General features: G+C 30.9%; 2 protein-coding genes across 6 annotated transcripts; both read left to right on the top strand.

Moving 5' to 3' along the window:
• The first annotated feature begins 2882 nt into the window (after positions 1-2882).
• Positions 2883-5504, top strand: LOC101492187 (GRF1-interacting factor 1). The gene is made up of 4 exons (XM_004495539.4): positions 2883-3273; positions 3440-3516; positions 3885-3969; positions 4875-5504. The coding sequence occupies exons 1-4, from the start codon at positions 3193-3195 to the stop codon at positions 5262-5264; spliced, it is 633 nt and encodes a 210-aa protein (XP_004495596.1). The 5' UTR covers positions 2883-3192; the 3' UTR covers positions 5265-5504.
• A 1425-nt stretch (positions 5505-6929) lies between these two features.
• On the top strand, positions 6930-19800 carry LOC101491333 (myosin-9-like). Of its 5 annotated transcripts, none has more exons than XM_073367567.1 (27): positions 6930-7367; positions 8413-8541; positions 9506-9616; positions 9702-9847; positions 9932-10088; positions 10219-10277; positions 10666-10825; positions 10901-11050; positions 11147-11283; positions 11362-11508; positions 11635-11736; positions 11885-11942; positions 12024-12125; positions 13437-13474; positions 13676-13802; positions 13881-14051; positions 14184-14315; positions 14434-14543; positions 14667-14727; positions 14973-15150; positions 15337-15548; positions 15632-15751; positions 16786-16884; positions 18363-18461; positions 18658-18879; positions 19292-19431; positions 19628-19800. In XM_073367567.1, exons 1-27 carry the CDS (start codon positions 7365-7367, stop codon positions 19650-19652), a joined length of 3195 nt encoding a protein of 1064 aa, XP_073223668.1. In that variant the 5' UTR covers positions 6930-7364; the 3' UTR covers positions 19653-19800. The 5 variants fall into 5 exon arrangements, with proteins under 5 accessions (XP_073223668.1, XP_073223667.1, XP_027189556.1 ...); XM_073367566.1 differs by having other exon boundaries at positions 6932-7367; positions 9473-9616; XM_027333755.1 differs by lacking the exon at positions 6930-7367 and having other exon boundaries at positions 8386-8541; positions 9473-9616.
• Positions 19801-19836: the final 36 nt, after the last annotated feature.

Here is a 19836-nt window from a genome sequence, read left to right as displayed (position 1 = left end):
ATCATATGCCTTTTGACTATAATAAACATGAAAAAGTAGTAATAAAGTGATTTTTAAAAAGTGTTTTGATATATTGTTATTGAATGCATGTACCTATTAGTTTTATTCTCCCGTATAATATAAGTTAGTCTCTCTGTTACATAAAATTTATTTAACACATTCGAGTATCTTTATCCAACATGTTTGAAAGAGTTGGTCTTTAAATTATTGTAAACATCAGTTGTACGTGATCGTGACTATACATTTAAAAAATCATAATCTTTTTTATAATTAAATTTATGATAAATTTCAATGACGATTAATAATACTTTTATTTAATATAGATTAACAGTTTTTATTATTTTTATAATTAAGACGATGATCTATTTTATATTTTATATTGGTATAGTGAGTTTAGTTTCAATCAATGTATTTGTTTTACCTCATTTTTATCAAATTAACATGAATTTGATTAGTGTTTTAATCATAAAGATAATAAATATCACCTTGTTTTTTTAAGTGTCACAGACAATGGTCAAAATTTGGATGATTTTATCCATAGATATATTGTGTATATAGTAAGTGTGAAACTTGTTGGCTATTTTTCTTTATCTCAAATTATTTATTATTTTATAATATTAATATAATATCAATTATATTTTTATATTAATATTTATTTATTTATATATTGTATATGAATTCATCAAACTTTTCTATTAATTGCAGTTAATGAGGCTATTTTAATAATTGATGTTTATTTTATTATTAAAATCAATAAAATTAATTATCTTTTTAAAATTATATACAATACAAATAAAATATTTAAAATAAGATAAAAGGAGTAATAAAAATTTGGTTTTGCTGAGTAGTTTTAGGACGACACTTGGTATAAAATTAAAATTAATTTTTTATAAAGAATAAAAATTTAGATTTTTAAGAATTTAAATTAACAAGTTCAAATGCAAATTTAATATTATAGTTGTTATAAAATAATTGAATCATTTGTTTATTTTAGACATATTAAAAAGTATATAAATAAAAAAAATTATATTATTTTTATCAAATTCTCATTATTAAACATTGGTGATTATTAATATTATAAATATAAAGTAAAATATATTATATTAAAAATGATGTCAATAATATTAATTAAAAATACAATAAAAAATATATTAAAAATTGAAAAGTGAATTATTTTGAGACGATTGTTTTAAGGAAATCTATAATAAAGGAAATAAATACTCAATTTATTTAAAAATAATTGATCAATTTAAAAAAAGAATTATCATAAAATTATTGAAATTTAAAATTTAATTTTCTTTTTCAATTGTACAATTTAATTAATACTCTTTATATTATTTTAATGTGATATTTTTTAGACATAATTACTCACGCGTTTGCTTAACTTAATTTTAAGTAATACTTCAATCGTTAATTTTGTTTTTTTTCTCATTTTATTTAATTTTAAGTAACAATTTTATAATTTATATCTTAAAATGTCAACAATGTTATCATTTTTTGACAAAAACTTAAAAAATTAATCAAAATCTTCAAACAAAATCATAAAATTCAATACCAATTTTAAGAAATTTTTTATATTAATCAAATGTATAACTCAAATTTTTAAATAAACTCATATTTCCATCTCCAACAACATCAAATTTATCAAATAAATAATAAAATTACGAGTTTATTTAAAAAATTTGTTATGAATTTGATAAAATTTGCATTATATTGAAAATGGTAATTAATTTTATGGATTTTATTTGAAAATTTTGATAAATTTTTGTAAAAAAATAATAAAATTATTGATATTTTAAGACATAAAAAAATAAGTTGTCATTCAAAATTAAATAAAAAAAATAACTAAATTATCATTTAAAATTAAGTTAAGGGATCATAAGAGCAATTATGTATTTTTTTATTATGTAATTATAATATTGATAATTTATTAAAATTTAATTATAATAATTTAATAAAAATAATATTACTTTTTAATATATATATATATATAATAATTAAATAGGCCAATTATTTCAAAACAGAAAGAGTAATAATGAATAATAAATGCATTTGGGACATATTTATCAGCATTTGTATAAACATTTATTCTAATATAATACTAGTCAGTATTATGGTGTCTTTATGTAAGGGATATATGATGATGAAGGCATCACGTGAGCAGACAGTTTTGGGAATTTGGTGAGAGAAAAGGACAAACATTTCAAGCTCTAGTTTTAGAGAATCCCAACCCTACACCTTTTTAAATTATTCGCGAACTGTCTCCGACCTTGACATTATAAGAAGAGTTTCATTGTTATTCAAACGGTGTAAAAAATCCTTATACAGTAAATACATCATAATTATTCTTAAATAAATAGAATTTTAGAGATTTTATAATAATTTAGTTGTTTTGATTAATAATTTAAAATTAATGTTTTTATTTCTTTGTATTATTTAATAAATGTCATAATGACTTTTATTTATTGAGTTTAATGCACCAAGAATGTAAAATATTTTAAATTGTTAATGCATCACAACATGACTTTAAAGATGATTATTCCATAATTCTAATATAAAATTACAATTTTTAATTCATTTAAAATTATATAGTAAATAATTTTAATCTATATTGAAAAGAAACATATTTAACTAACCATCAACTTTAAAAATATATATTAATTTAGCTATAGAGACTATAATTACATTAAAAAAATGTTAATTACATATTTTATTTTACCTTATTTATAATTAAAAGTTAAAAAATTTATATAAAACAAAAAAATGTATTTAAGTCTGTATATATTTCTACGAATATAAAACTCTTTATATAATATTCCTGTAAAAATAATAATAATAATAATAATTATAATGGGTTAGTGATTTGTCTCGAAAAAAGAAGTGTTGATTAAATAGAGAGTAATGTATGAATGTATGAATGAAGTTTTATAGCAGAGAAGAAAGAAAGAGAGTCCCCTCTCTACCGCCTCAAAGCAGTCTTGCTCGGTGAAGTAGTAGTTTAGTAGCATATCATCATCACTTCAGGACAGAGCAAATCAGAGAGATTTTTGTGTGTGTTTCCCGTTTCACTACTATTGCAGGCTGCGCGTAGCAGAGTGCTGTTTTCTGTTCTGTTCTGTTCTCTTCTGTCTCTCTGGTTTTATAAGATATACTACACCCAACTCAGTAGAACAACAGCAACTACCATTTGAAATGCAACAGCACCTGATGCAGATGCAGCCCATCATGGCTGCTTACTATCCCAACAACGTCACCACTGATCATATTCAACAGGTTCTTTCCTTATTCTTCCCTTTCTTCTTCTCCTTCTTATCCCTTTTCTTCAATTGGATACACTCTCTTTTTCTCTGCTCTGCGGGACCATTTTTCTATGTTCACCGAGTACCTTCTTTTTGGCTTCATTTAACTATTTATTTTCTCTCTTTTTTTTTTCAAGCAGTACCTAGATGAGAACAAATCCTTAATTCTCAAGATTGTTGAAAGCCAGAATTCTGGCAAGCTCACCGAATGTGCTGAGTAAGTAACATTTACTATTGTCTCACTTTGCAGGCCAATATAAAAACTAAAACAACCCCCCCTCACTGCTATGTATAACTAAAACCAAGGTGTTTCAATATTTTGAGTTACATGGAGTATGGGGCTGTGACTTTCTAATTTTTGCAGCCTTTTTCTAAGATGTTGGATACCCCACAAAACTTTAAATACTTTTGACAGTTCTATATAGTCATTGACAAGAGTTTCAAAACATGATGACTTGATGAATAAAGTTACAACTTTAGGCCAACCTTTTTTGGAAACTAGATCTTCAAGTTTTATCTGCATATTAACTTTTTTCCTAAAGAATCATTAGTGCTTAACATAATAACCCTCTTGCATAATTTAAGGAACCAATCAAGGCTGCAGAGAAATCTCATGTACCTAGCTGCAATAGCTGATTCTCAACCTCAACCACCTACCATGTCTAGTCAGGTATATACCTATCTATTTTCAGAATGTTCATAACTAGTTAACTCAGGCCCTAAATATATGAGTCGATAAAAGTTAATTTATTTGATTTAAATTTGGAAAAAATATATTAATTTTTCAAATAAATGAAATTTTGTTGATTCAACTTTATATTTAAAATTGGAGTTAGTCATATCTCTATCTCTAGTTATAAGTCTCTTTGAAATATAAATAAATGTTCAATTTCAAATTAGTAGATACGTTTTTACATTTTTTAAATAAATGTATCCATACTATAATTTGTATTAGAAAACGAAAAGTCAGATTTGGACACAGCTACACTCTATTCAATTTTGTTTAACTTACACGTATTAAGAATTAAGAAATGACTATAAAGTGAAGAAAGATTAACCATTTAACAAATATTCTTCTTAATTATTGACGCTGTTTCTCATTATCATAAATGCAAAATAGAATTAATGCTGTAGAAGTGATGTACATAATAATAATTGAAGAGTACAATTGCAATAAATAATTGAAATTATATTCAAAATTGAAAATGAAATTCATTTTGAAACACAATTTTAGATATTTATTGAGACAAATGGAATACAATATTTACTTTATTTTTTATTTTTTTTAATATTCCTATGTGAATATGATAAAAAGTCTTTTCAAGGAAGATGAAATAAGCTATCAGTTAGAAAGCAATTAACTATATGGAAACTTTAACCTTAAATCTCAAAAGAAATATATTGCAGTCTGTCTACAGTTAGAGATATATGTACAATTGACCAAGCTCCATGATTAAATTTCTTATGTTCATTCATTGCATTTTTTCATCTGTTTTTCTTTTGAATAAAAGTTGGTATTCTAACATGATACAATTTGTTTAGTGAAATTTCATATTGTTTTGAACCACAATGCAGTATACTTCCGGTGGAATGATGCAGCAAGGAGCACACTACATGCAAGGTCAACAAGCTCAGCAGATGACACAACAACAACTAATGGCTGCACGCTCCTCCCTTTTGTATGCTCAACAACTTCAACAGCAGCAAGCTTTGCAAAGCCAACTTGGTATGAGTTCAAGTGGAAGTCAAGGCCTTCACATGTTGCATAGTGAAGGAGGTGGCAATGCATCTATAGGTACCAGTGGTTTTCCCGATTTCATACGCGGCTCCACGGGGGACGGTATTCATGGTACTGGTAAGCAAGACATTGGTGGCTCGGTTGAAGGACGTGGAGGAAGCTCTAGTGGTCACTCCGGTGATGGTGGCGAAACCCTTTACCTGAAATCTTCTGGTGATGGGAATTAGTTGTGAAATTAATTCCTGGTCTTTTAGTTAGGAGGATTAGGCAATGGATTTTAAGTTTAGTAGGGTAAGGATGCCATGTTTGTTTGTTTGTTTGTTTGTTTTGTTTTTATGTTAAATTAAAGGGAAAAGAATCAAAACGTTGCCTATGTTTCTGTACTAGTACTAGTAACTTTATGCATGTTGTTTTTTCTTGTGTAAAGTTTCAGCTAGAAAATGAGGTTGCTCCATTTCAGTTTTCAAGGATTCCTCTTTCTTTTTACCATCTCCCATTTTGGAACTAGCGTGAGCGATAGTAGAAATGGTTTCTCTGCTGTTTACGCGGTTATGCATTAATAACTCAGCAGTTAGATTTGGTTTATGTTTTACAATATAGTTTAAGCCAATTTAAACATACTAGTTTGATTTTAATTCAAATGTTGAGATATTTTATTGCGTGAAATTCTATGCGAAAAAGTGTGGTCATTGGTCAGTTAGCGGTTGGAATTTTGCAGCAGCATAGTGTGTCCATGCTATCAGTATTTGTCTTTCCTATTATTAAAAGTGTACTCTTGCTTTTTGCGTTAAGCAATTTTCTGTAATTTTGTGTAAGTTTTGCTATTCGTGTAATAAAGGTCATCAGATTCTCTAAATGTTTGCATGAACTACTAATCTTGTTTACAAAATTTGATTTGCATTCGCACTAGATTATGAATTCAGGCAATGTTGCGAGAACAAGACAAGCAAACTACAAATGGGGGAAACGGCATTTCTAAAGCTAGATGAAAATATTTTACACACCATACCAAAAAGAAATATACTCTTAAAAAAGGAATATAAATTCTCGAGAACTTTTAAAATAAATAGACATAGTTACCGAATTTAAGAGAATAATCAAATTTAAGATCTTTTTAAAAATAAATAATTTTTTTTATTAATATATAAATATCTTTTTTAATTTCGTAATATATATATTATCAAATTTTGAAATATTTTTTTATTATTGATCTCGGTAAAAAAATATGTTTAAGAGAGTACTCTGTAATTACTAATATTTCTTTAATTAATTTTAGATTTTCAAGCAAAAAAGAATAAATAGAGTCTAAAGAAGATACTTTGTGAATATAATACTATTTTATATTGGTCTTCCATAAAAATTCATTGTTTTGTTATATCAGCACCCTTTTGTATGGTTATTAGTGATATGACATAAAAAGGGTAATTTTTTGATAGAAGACAATATAAAACGGTTTTAGATTGTTTTTGTTTATTCATTGAACTCTTATAATAAAATTCAATTAGAAGTTTAAACCACTTTTTTATAAAATTTAATATTTTGAAAAATAAAATAAATAATGAGTAAATAAAATAAAACCATTTAATAAGTGGGACAAACAAAATTCCCTTTCACCTTCGCTCCAAGTCCAACACAAACCTATAATTCAATATTCCATCAAATGCATTTGGCTAATAATTAATATTATAACTATCAATAATTAATTTCTCTCTCTCTCTCTATCTATATATATATATATATAGTTATGATATTATTTATTGTACTCACTTTACACAGAGTCAAGTTCTTGTCTAAGATACAAGAGAGAGAAATTCGGATTTTGTATTACTTTCATCCAGAAAAAGTAGTATTTATGCATTCAGGACACACGCAACCGTTTAATAAGCATCATACGGTTTAAAAAGTACGAAGGTTTTACTTTTTATAAAAAAATATTTAAAACAACGAGCTTGTGATATAAACCGTCTGATTTTCTATTTATGCCGCAAATGCATTGTTGTGGTCTATCCCAGATCGCAGAGAATTCGAACCCGAGAAATTCCGTTACGAAGAAGAAAGAGTGGGTTAGTAGTAGCCACGAGATGGCGCGAAAGCAAAGGAAAGAAGAAGAAGAAGCTGCCGAAGTTGAAGGACAGAGTGAAGAATGTCCCTTCACGGAGCCATTCACTTTCATCTTCCATTTCACTTTCTCTCAAAAAATGGCGTTTCGCTTTCAACACTTCAACGATTTCCGATCACGTCCCTAACCGTAACCGATTCCCTTCTCTACTCTTCAATTCATGAAATCCACTCTCTCTCACACAACCCTTCCAACTTAGACCTCTTCAATGGTACGTTTCCTAAATTTTTATTTTCAATGCATTTTCCTTTCGTCTATTTTCTATATTACAACAAATCGTTCTCTATATTATTCTTCAATACTTGCCTTTTGTTTGCATTATCTTCGATTGAAATTAATTATGCGAATAATGGAATCAAGTGGCACTACTTGCTTTTTAAAGCGGTCCGCAACTGAGAAAACTGCCGCGGCAAAAAGTATAGGTACAGGCGGTTACCGTTATTTCCTGGTTCCCCACGTTACTTGCGACAAAACGCTGTTTATAAAAAATGCCGAGAATCCGGTTTTTTTTCTTCATATCATAGGAATAAAACCACGTTTTTAGAATAGATTTAAACACTATGTTAGCTTTTTGTTTAATTATGACCTTCTCTCATCTTTCAATAAGTATTATATATTATATGATAGGACAAATAATTTTAGTAGAATTTGTGCAATATTGTTATTAATTTACACTGCGACGATCACAATCTGTAACACAACATCTGTAATAGTTGAAATTGCAAAATCCTTAACGGGAATGCTATTTAAAACCTGGGATGGAATCGTTCTACAAACTATCTTCCTAAGAAGGTTAGAGGATCAGATTCAAGTGATTCTATGTAATGCTGAATTGCTGGTCCTCCATGATCAATGTTCATTGTTTGGAACTTCAAAAGTGTAGGGGAAACGGAGTTTTGGAGTTCAATCTAAAAGAATTGCGAAATCTGGGAGACATTGTATTGAGATAAAATTTGGCCTAATCGGGTAGTAGTGCCATTGGATGTTGATGCTCCAATATAAGAAACAAGAAAAGTGATGAATCATTCAATGCATACAGAAAAATCACAGTTAGTTTTTTGGTTACCATGTCAATTACATTTTGTTTACCTTAGTTTGGAAATTTAATAATCTTTCAAAACGCCCCCATCATGGAACAAACATGTGTAAAGTTTTCATTAGCTTTTCTTGCTGACAAATCAATATTTAGAACTTAAGTAAGATCTTAAAACAAATTATTACGGAAAAAAATGATGATTCCTCATCTCCATCTGCAGGGGACTCCAGTGAATATTATTGTGGGTTCTCATGTCTGGATTGAAGACCCAGAGGTAGCTTGGATTGATGGACAGGTATCAGATATCAATGGAAACGATGCTGAAATTGTAACTACAAATGGGAAAAAGGTTTGTAGATTGCCATTAATATGATTACTTATTTACTTTATTTAAATTTTTGCCTTTTTTGATGATTTATTTATTTCAAGAAACATCTGTAGGTTTATTACCAATTTTTGTTGATGATAGGTAGCACTTTATCTTGATAAATCAAGTTTTCACTCTGGAGTAGATTTATATTGCATTGGATGACAAAATAGAGTAAAGGTCCTTTCCATTTTTTAGAAATGGACATCTCCAAATACTATGGTTTTGGTGTATAAAGGTCTTTAATGTCACCAGTCTTAGAAATATTTGTCTTTATATCCCTTATACATCCTAAAACTATAGTAATGTACTCTTCGTTTCTTTTGATAAATGAAGAGGAACTCTATTTGACTAAATATTTTACATTAGCTTATTGTATGAGAAAACTTGGTACAAAAGAAAGATAAAGTATTAATGGTGTAAACGATTTACCTCTACTTTAGGAAGGGCAAATTGCTACTGAAGGGAGTCTTGGGTCCTTCCTTTTTTTTCCTTTCTTCAAACAGTGACTAGGGAAGAGATGCACAAATAATCATTGTTTATTTCTTTCACTGTTGATCTTCCGAATTCAGGATTCAATTAATCATCATGATCTACGGAAAAATTATTTAACTATGTTTAATGCCTTGAAAATCTACTTCAAACTTATTGAAGTCCAGATCAAGTTTACCACTCTATTTGGGTCTAATGTGTTCCTGCTTTTTCTTTCCGATCTGAACTCTACAGTAGGAAAATAATAATAATAATAATTTCTCTACTTCTAGATTTGTTTTCTGCATTGCTTGGTGCAGTACTAGTTCTCTCTCATGCTTGTTTTGCTGACTGATGAAAGTGAAAAGTATTGCAGTAACTTATCAAGCCAAAGATTACATCTGAATTATATTACCTGCACTTCTATTTTTTCTATTTTAAGGTTGTTGCAAATTTATCAAAAATCTTTCCTAAGGATATGGAAGCTCCTCCTGGTGGAGTGGATGATATGACTAAACTGTCCTATTTGCATGAGCCTGGAGTCCTGCAAAATTTAAAAGTTAGATATGAATTGAATAAAATATATGTAAGGCTTTCTTCCCTTTGATGCGATAAAATCCAACGAAGTTTATCAATGTAGTAGTTACCTATATTCTTAATTTTTATGGCAGACATATACCGGAAATATTCTGATTGCGATAAATCCATTCAAAAGTCTGCCTCATATTTATGGTGCACACATGATGGAACGATACAAGGCAGTGCCCGTAGGAGAGTTAAGCCCTCATGTATTTGCAGTAGCTGATGCTGCATATCGGTAATCTTTGGTTTCTTATGATTCAAATCTCATTTCTACCATTGAAGAGAATATATATTAATCAACTGACTTTAATAATATCAGGGAAATGGTTATTGAAGGGAAAAACAATTCAATTCTGGTGAGTGGAGAAAGTGGAGCTGGTAAAACCGAAACTACAAAAATGCTTATGCAATTCCTAGCTTTCGTAGGTGGTAGAGTTGCTACTGAAGGAAGAACAGTTGAACAACAAGTTCTTGAAGTAAGATTCAATTAAATGGCACTCATTATTGAACTCATAAGAAAATTTCTGTTCTTGTTTTCTTTTTACGAATAACATTCTATCTTCTTTTCTTTTCTTTGAAAATAAAGACTTCTAAATTTGGGTGCAGTCAAATCCAGTTCTGGAAGCATTCGGTAATGCTAAAACTATCAGGAATAACAATTCCAGGTGAGACTTTCTTATAACTGTCCAATAAAGGGTTCCATGGATTTTATTCTGTGATTGTCTGATGATATATAACCTAACATTTTTGTCCGGTTTTTTGATTCATGGGTAATAAAGGGTTCCCTGTGTTTCCCTCTCCCTTATAGTCTGACAGTATAAATTAACTTTGTCTTCAGTTTTGTTTCATTTCACTCCCCTAACACCCACTTGGTATTGCCAAAAGGTAGTTTGATGTTAATATGGACAGTTAGAACGGTGACTTTTTAATAATTTTGTCAATTTATTCTTTCCCGAAAAGGAAATGTTTGCCAACATAAACTGCTACATGATACTTTGTCTAAGTCATTACGGAAGAGTCTGTTTTAAAGTCTCCATATTTTTAATGGTGCAGTCGTTTTGGTAAATTTATTGAGATCCAATTTGATAAGAGTGGAAGAATCTCAGGAGCAGCCATCCGAACATACCTTCTTGAGAGATCTCGGGTTTGTCAAGTTAATGATCCTGAACGAAACTACCACTGCTTTTATCTTCTCTGTGCTGCACCACAGGAGGTAGCTCTCCATCGACAATCTACCTTTTTGTTGATTCATTCAATTATGTAAACTCATCACAAGTCTGGCTAACAGGAAATTGAGAAATACAAATTAGGAAATCCTAAATCATTTCACTACCTTAACCAGTCAAAATGCTATGAGCTGGCTGATCTAAACGATGCTCAAGAGTATCTTGCCACCCGTAGAGCTATGGATATTGTTGGAATAAGTCAAACAGATCAGGTAATTATTTCACAAGCATGAATTTAGCTTTATTCTCGCTAGAATAGAGAATGATTGCTTTTTTTCTTTCTGCTTTCCCGTGCTTTCTTTTTTCAGGAAGCCATTTTCAGAGTTGTTGCTGCAATTCTTCATCTTGGTAATATTGATTTTGCCAAAGGAAAGGAAATTGACTCATCAGTTCCAAAAGATGACAAAGCCAAATTCCACCTGAAAATAGCTGCCGAGCTTCTGATGTATGGATGTTTTTGTATTATTAATTCTGTCCATATGATATTCAATTTCCTTTCAATATGATTGTCAACATTGATCAGGTGTGATGCTGATGCCTTGGAAGATGCATTATGCAAACGTGTTATGATCACCCCTGAAGAAGTTATAAAACGGAGCCTTGACCCACAAAGTGCAACGGTCAGTAGAGATGGACTGGCAAAAACAATTTATTCTCGGCTATTTGATTGGTAGGATACTGAAAATCGAAATTAATCCATTTTTTCAGACCTCTATATTGTCTTACTAATACAAAAAGTACTGAAGATACAGGGTTCTGATTGTGATTCCTACTGCATTTGTGTGTGCTGTAACAGGCTGGTGGACAAGATTAATAATTCAATTGGACAAGACCCCAATTCTAAATGTTTGATTGGGGTCCTTGATATCTATGGTTTTGAAAGCTTTAAATTAAACAGGTAATATGATAGTTTAGAAGAATAAATATCCCTATCTGTACAAGTACATACGCAAGATTGCATTACTGAAGATATTGAAAGCATCCACCTATGCGTGTTTCCAATTTCATTCTTTTGTAACTTATTTTCAGTTTGTCATGCTCTGCAGTTTTGAGCAGTTCTGCATTAATTTCACAAATGAAAAGTTGCAGCAACATTTCAATCAGGCAAAATTTCGGACTAAATTATGCACTTAAATTTCTTTTTTTGATTTCCATATTTAATATGGTTTTGATGACGAATTTCAGCACCTGTTCAAAATGGAACAAGAAGAATATACAAAGGAGCAGATCAATTGGAGCTACATTGAATTTGTAGACAACCAAGATGTTCTGGACCTTATTGAAAAGGTTTTTCTTTCTCCCTTTTCACTTTTATCTAAGGGATTGAGGATGCTAAATTAATTTTTGATTTGGAAGTCTTTGTTAGAATATATGAAAAAATATTTTTTAATATCTTGATATTATCTTGAATTATCTCATAGGATTAATTTCTTATCTTAGTATCTCTTAAGATTAATTTCCATATTAAATTAGTCGTTATCATGATTTGTTTTTCCATTTGATTAGGATTTGGAGTTTTGTATTAAGGTCAACGCTTAATCTTCTTGTATCATCAAATTATGAATCGTAATCATAATCATATTTTATTCTTTATTCTTTCTCTCCTCTCTTTATCTGAAGCCTCACAACTTCAACTTGGTATCAAGGTGGTAAAATGCTCTGTAACTTGTTTTATCGTCATCATGCTGTTGAGTTCCCCTTAGTATGAAGGATTTCATGCCATCTTGTCAACCATACACAAAGTCCACAACATGTTTTTGAAACTCTCTTCTGCCGTGCTTTCCTTCTAGCATGTTTAGAGTACCTTGTAGGTGTTTTTCAAAATCTCTTCTCCGCCGTGCCATCTTTCTTGCTGTTGAGTAAGTCAATACTTTTATGCTAGTACTATATACATCCTATGCGTTGCCAATAACATAAATCTCCTTTGTCCTTAGCAACTTCAATTGTCCTCCCCGTGGCAAGCTCGTGAAAAACACAATGGAGCTAAAAAAGTTATTTCACACTTCAAGTTGAGTTTGTGTATATAAACAATATTATAAAAAGTATGGGAACACGTAGGACATTGTTCAAGCATAGAAACAGTTGAATGTTGCCGTGTCCAATAATAGATGCATGAAATCCATTAGCAACAATAACATGTTTCTTTAAAGACAACATGGAGTAGGATGAGTAATATGAGGAAGAACTCACAATCACTAGCACTAGAATCTAGTATACAAATATTTTCGGGAAACAAATCATTATAATAACTAAGTAATATAGAAACTAATCTTATGAGATATGTTATGATACTCTAGCATAGTATCAAGATATGAGAAGCTACTTATACTCTAACAGTTAACATATAGGCTAATCCAAATAAATGCTAATTAGGAAGTAAGGAAACAAAATATATGCTAATAATTAAAAAATATGATTCTACCCTAAATCAGAGCAATACATATTTACAACAAAAGCTCTATTTCATACCAGTCTTCAAGTAGGCTATTATTTTGGGTTTATTTGTTTGCCTAATTAGATCCCTGGTGAGGCTTTTCACTCCGTTTTGTTCTCCTTCCCTTCTTTTACAATTCTTTTACCTTGATTTTGCTTTTGCAGAAGCCTGGAGGAATTGTTGCTCTCCTTGATGAAGCTTGGTAAAATATTGTTACATTCCGTTAATTACTTCTTTTTATGTTTGCTCGCTAGATGGTTTTAACTTTCCTTCTTTTTTTCTTTACGTTGGTTAAATTAGAAATGCTCCATTTGTTTGGTTTCGTTGAATCTAAAGCTTCCTGTTGCATAACATACTATATCTACATACTTATTCTTCTTTTATCATCTCCTTTTTCTTTCAGCATGTTTCCAAAGTCAACACATGAAACATTTGCAAACAAGTTATATCAAACATTTAAGAATCACAAGCGCTTTATTAAGCCAAAATTGTCTCAAACAGATTTCACCATTGCTCATTATGCTGGAGAGGTATGACTAGCTCTCTTCAAATTGGTTGTTGCAATTTTATTTATTTGGTATTCATTTATGCCATCATAAAATATGCAGGTGACATACCAATCTGACCAATTTTTAGACAAAAACAAGGATTACGTGGTTCCTGAACATCAAGATTTATTGATTGCTTCCAAATGTCCCTTTATATCTGACCTTTTTCCACCCCTTCCAGAAGAGACATCAAAATCTTCCAAATTTTCTTCAATAGGTTCTCGTTTTAAGGTATCTTTATTTGGTTAACTTCATTTCTATTTGCGGAGTTTGCTTTAAATAACAAATTTGATGCAAGCTCTTGTAAAAAAGAAATTATCTGCAATCTTATTATCAGGAAGCTAACAAATTTGAACGGTGCAGCTGCAACTACAGCAACTAATGGAAACATTAAGTTCTACAAAACCCCATTACATTAGATGTGTGAAACCAAACAACCTCCTCAAGCCTGCAATTTTCGAAAATGTCAACATTATGCATCAACTCCGCTGTGGTGTGAGTATACTTTTATGTTCTTCCTATATTGCATTCTTTGTATAATGGTTCATACAAAACTATAGTTTTTACCAGTCTTCAATCCTTCTTCGACTGTCCCTAACTCTTTCCTGTATAGGGTGTGCTGGAGGCTATCAGAATCTCTTGTGCTGGCTACCCTACACGCTGCCCTTTGTTTGAATTTGTAAACAGATTTGGCCTCCTTGCCCCAGAGGCCATGGGAGCACAGTAAGCACTCTTTTAGTATATTTTCTATGCGAGGGAGGAAGTAAGTTTTGATTTGACATGTCTGATATTTTGGACCAAACTCGGGCATACTTCTAATTTGTTAAGTCATTGCCCCTATGACAGCTGTATTGAAAAGAATGCTTGCCAAAAGATTCTGGAAAAGATGGGGCTTAAAGGATATAGGGTAATTTGAAATGTTTCACCAGAATAATTATTTCTTGTGTTCTTGTCCATAATTCCATTATAAAACTCTAACACATTAGCAACAACTTTAACTCATTTGTAGTATTCATTTATAATACCTTCTTCAGATTTAGTTATCTAATATCAACAGGGATCTTGTACAGTCTTATAACATGCATCTGTGTATAATATTTATTCCCTACTCATGTTCACAAAATTTGTTTTATTGGCTGTCAAATGTTGTAGATTGGAAAAACAAAGGTATTCTTGAGAGCAGGTCAGATGGCTGAACTAGATGCTCGGAGAGCTCAAGTACTTGGTAGTGCAGCAAAAGTTATCCAACGGCGCATACGAACCCATCAAATTCGGAAATATTATCTTGCATTGCAAAAGAAGACCATATATGTGCAGTCTCGGTGGAGAGGTGAAATATTTTAGAAGTGAAATAGCCTAATTCATTTCTTAGGATAGATGTAGTTTTATTTTCTCGAAGTATGGATGTCCTTAAATAGAACGATGTATCTCAGAGCAGGAAGTCCCAGTAGGAGGCCTCATTGCACAATCATTCTCCCTTCTCTACACAATTTAAAATACAACATACTTTTTGTAGGAAGACTTGTATTCAAACGCTATGAGAAAATGAAAAGGGAGGCCGTTGCTGCTGCTGTGAAAATTCAAAAGAATATACGCAGATATGAAGCTAGGAAGGCTTATAAAGAACTTCATAGGTCAGTACTTATATTGCAATCAGCTTTAAGGGCCATTGCTGCTCACAAGGAGTTGAGATTTGGGATACGAACCAAAGCTTCCGTCATTATTCAGGTTTTGGCTGATAACTAATTTGGATTCTACTTTAGAGCCATAAGTATTCATTATTTAATATTCTCTCTCCCAAAAAATTGCAGGCTCGGTGGCGGTGCCACAAAATGGCCTTACATTATAAGAGGCTCAAAGAAGGTTCAATAGTTACACAATCTAGATGGAGAAGGTGTTTAGCCAGGGAAGAGCTCAAGAAACTGAAAATGGTATGTTTCATGTTTAACATGATTCTTAATTATGTGATGAACTCAATAATTATGAGAAAGACATGACTTAAAAGACCCATTATTAACCAATCAACCTAATGAGAAGAAAGGAAAAAGCTGGACTCCATCTATATAATGACATATATAACAAACTAATTTGAACCCAAAAGCTGGAATTAGAATCCCACAATTTTTGGTATTCATCTCATAATAAAGTCCACTCATATATCCATCATTAAGTAGAATCTTCAGAAATATATGACAGAATATGTATTGCACTCAACCTGCATAACTTCAGGCACACTTAGTGAAAGATGCTATCTGATGATATTTTTATTAGTAAAATCGTGCATCATCATGTAAAATTACATTCAAATTTCATTCTTTTTTTGTTCCATTTTTGTCATTATAGTACTCTGATCCAAAAAGTTGAAAATGTCTTTTAACTTTTCTCATGTGATTACAGAAGCCAAAAGATTTGTTATCTTTCTGTTTTTATATTTGGATTTCTCAAACCATTGTCATATCTTCATTGTGAAAGAAGTGATGCTGATAAAAAAATATAAACCCTGCAGAGAACTACAAACATTAATATCTCATCTGTATTGACCCTGAATTAAGTCATGCTAAAGTTTTGTGTCCCCTGATCTTTCTTTTTGGTGATTATATGAAGGACCAAATCTAATACTAACCTCATCTTTTCATTATATCATTCCCTTATTTTATCTCTGTTGAAGTTGTGGGATTTTAGAGAAAAGGAGGAGAGAAAATAATAAGGGTTTGAATATTATTGATAATAACTTTATGCTATCTTGATTACAAAAGACTCAATACTAATCTCTATTTATAGAGAAACATAGACTCAATCCTAAATCAGGAATAAATCCTAATAATAATGAGAGATATTCTAAGATATCTCTATGAATATAAATTGATCCTCAAGATACTCTAATATAATACAATAGATATTATAAGATATTTTCTAATATTCTAACAATCTCATTTAAGTTGACATTTGTTTCCATTTGCTGTAGGCTGCAAGAAAAACTGGAGCACTTCAAGAAGCAAAGACGAAACTTGAAAAACAAGTGGAGGAACTCACTTGGCGTCTCCAACAAGAAAAATGTTTAAGGGTGAGATATATCTTTTGTCGTTAAATATAACTTGAGAGGATGTTGTTGTCCTGATCTTTCCCACAATTCTCATTTTGAAAAACGTTTTTGCACAAATTATACATAAAAAGAAGGGTAAAAGGCCAAATATTTGAAAGTTTTTGTTGATCGTAAATATATTTTGTATTTATCATTTGATTTTCTGATAGGATCCTAATTTTTTTAGATGTCCAATTTTGTTTTGATTTGATCCCGATAGTCTGGGATTGTGTTTGCTTTGCTTCTGGGATCGTGTTTCCTTATGAATGATATGAGAGATATTCAAATTTAAGTTGGTGCTAGAGCACTCTGGTTTGATCCCTTTCTTGCTACTCCATCTTGTCTCTGTTTTAGTGTTTTGAATCTCTATTTTCATCCATGGAAGAGACCTCTTAGGAAACTAAGTCTGAGAAGAAGAGTTTGATTTCTTTTTCCTTTTTTGGATCTCCTACAATCATGTCAGAGAAGTTGAATGAAAAAAATTATTTGGACTGGCCTCAAAGGCAGAGCCAAGATGGAGTAGTGGGAGGAGCCAAACAGCAAGAAACATTGTGCAGAAGTCAGTCTCTCCCCAAATTGTTACATAACTCTACTGATAGAAAGAAAAAAAAAATGTAAAGATTTATAAAAGCTGAAATAGTTAAATTTAAATTAAATTGAGGGAAAGAAAGCATTGATTTTGTTCAAAATAATAGGTACTTCAAAAATAAGTGTTAAATGAAGCATGAGTTTTGTTACAAAAATTGTTACTCGGTACTAAAAACAATAAAAATAATTGGTTCTTAGAGTATGATGTAACCTGCTCAATAATTGGTTATCTCAAAAGGTTGTATCGATTACAAAACATACTAATATGAATAGTATGATTTATAATTGGTAAAAGAAAAAAAATCAAAATAAGGTATAACTTAAACAAGACAATAACAGTAAAGTATACTGATCAATTTTTGGCAGGGGCTCAGGCCCTTAGAAGCTACATCGTAGCTCCATCCCCGACTGGCATAATACATTGGAAATATGGTTTCTAGGTCAAGGATTGTATGACCAGCTTGAGAAAAAGGCAGGTGACATTGGTGTTTCTGAAAAAGAAGATTGGAAAAGTCTGATTATCAACTCTTGGCATTATTGTTGCAGTCCATTGAACGTACACTTTTGTCCATAGAAAACATGTCATGAGATTTGGAAGAAGGCCCAAACGGTCTATACTAATTATATACAACAATTGTACGAGACAATCCATAGCTTGGCAAGTTACTTCAGATGTCGATCTTGACTTGCCTTCCTATCTAAACAAGGCACAATCTGTTCTAACCAATTAAGCTGCTTATTTACGAGTCATTCTTAGTATTTAAGATTTAAGTAGCATAAAACTTAAATTTCAATTTTCATCATTTCGTTATATCAATCCCTTATTTCATTTCTATCTGATCTAAGTTGACATCTGTTTCCATTTGCCTTAGGCTGCAGGAGATACCGACGCTCTTCAAGAAGCAAAAAATAAGCTTGAAAAACGAGTGGAGGAACTCATTTGGCGTCTCCAACTAGAAAAAGGTTTAAGGGTGAGATATATCTTTTGAAGATAGATATAACTTGGGAGGATGTTGTTGTTCTGATCTCTTACGAAATTGTCATTTTGAAAAACATTTTTGCACAAATTATTAATAAAAAGAAGGGTAAAAGGCCAAACATTTGAAAGTTTTCACGTATCTTCAAAATTGGTAAACCCTCAAGAGAATCATTTGGAATCATGTGCAGACCAATCTAGCGGAATTCAAAGCAATGGAGATAGCAAAACTGCAGAACTCATTGCAGGAGATGAAGAGAAAAGTTGACGAAACTAATGTTCTGCTCCTCAAGGAGCGAGAGAATGCAAAGAAAGCTATTGAAGCAGCATCTTCTGTTATTAAAGAAACGAAGGTTCTTGTTGATGATAAAGAGAATATTAACACACTAAGAATGGAAGTCGAGAGCCTAAAGGTAAAGTTAGACATAATTTTCTGTTAGGTGAACCTTATTTCAAGGGTGTATCTCTTTCTGTATATAATAATGCTTCTTTTGAAATTGAAATCTTGTATGAGAGAGCACATTAAGTTCTGTTTACAATCTAAGTTAACATTATTGTATACATATTGTCTTACCATGTTAGGAACAAATCATTGAAGATGCGCGATGGAGGCACATGACTGGTTTTATATCTCCATTAAGAATTCATAATTGATTCAAGTAAAATGTTTTGTTTTTGAATATGCCTATGGACTAGTTTATCACAAAACTGACTAAGGAACACAATTTCTTTCGAAGCTTATGGTGATATACCTGTGTTTTTATTAGAAGTATATCATGATGATATCTTCGTCTGTGATATTTTCTTGTCATTATCTTCACACAGACTTCACTCAAGTTGGAAAAACAGAAAGCCAAAGAGTTTGAAAGAAAATATAACGAAGCTAAAATTTGTAGTGAAGAAAGAGGTAAAAGGTTAGAAGACACGGAGAAGAAGCTTCGTCAGCTCCAAGAATCAATGACTAGGTAGTATATATAATGAACAATAATCCCTGATTTATGTCTACTCGTGATAATCAATAATGATTTCTGAAAATATTGATTGAAATGTTTAAAATTCTTGAGTTCCAAATTTCTTGCTGTATAGGTTTTCTTTCTAGTGAGATGTGGGGATACATATCATTGGCTAACTTATCTTAATTTTATCTTTCTTTTAACTTAGGTTTACTTCTCAGAAGACCTTATAGCTAATTTCAAAAGTCATCATCAAAAGTTACATCAATCCCACTCTTAATTTGCTCGGATGGTTGAACGAAATCTCACAGTTCTATTATTAGGTTGGCTAAAAGAGAAGATAACTAATGTAGAATCAGTTTCTACATCAACAATTTGTGTCCATGGTGTTGGGTTGTTCCAATTTCATTGTTTTTT

This window comes from Cicer arietinum, chromosome 4 (genome assembly GCF_000331145.2).
Source record: "Cicer arietinum cultivar CDC Frontier isolate Library 1 chromosome 4, Cicar.CDCFrontier_v2.0, whole genome shotgun sequence".
Lineage (NCBI taxonomy): Eukaryota > Viridiplantae > Streptophyta > Magnoliopsida > Fabales > Fabaceae > Cicer > Cicer arietinum.
The sequence above is the reverse complement of the archived record's forward strand: the minus strand, read 5'-3'. Positions and strand labels throughout refer to the sequence as shown.

What these genes read in the sequence shown, in the direction of transcription:
- LOC101491333 (XM_027333755.1), top strand. Translation starts at nt 8,386, where the DNA reads ATGATGATTCCTCATCTCCATCTGCAGGGGACTCCAGTGAATATTATT. An exon ending in CCAGAGGCCATGGGAGCACA is followed by an intron (nt 14,544 to 14,666) that starts GTAAGCACTCTT and finishes CCCCTATGACAG; the next exon opens with CTGTATTGAAAAGAATGCTT. An exon ending in TGTGCAGTCTCGGTGGAGAG is followed by an intron (nt 15,151 to 15,336) that starts GTGAAATATTTT and finishes TACTTTTTGTAG; the next exon opens with GAAGACTTGTATTCAAACGC.
- LOC101492187 (XM_004495539.4), top strand. Translation starts at nt 3,193, where the DNA reads ATGCAACAGCACCTGATGCAGATGCAGCCCATCATGGCTGCTTACTAT. An exon ending in AAGCTCACCGAATGTGCTGA is followed by an intron (nt 3,517 to 3,884) that starts GTAAGTAACATT and finishes GCATAATTTAAG; the next exon opens with GAACCAATCAAGGCTGCAGA. An exon ending in CACCTACCATGTCTAGTCAG is followed by an intron (nt 3,970 to 4,874) that starts GTATATACCTAT and finishes ACCACAATGCAG; the next exon opens with TATACTTCCGGTGGAATGAT.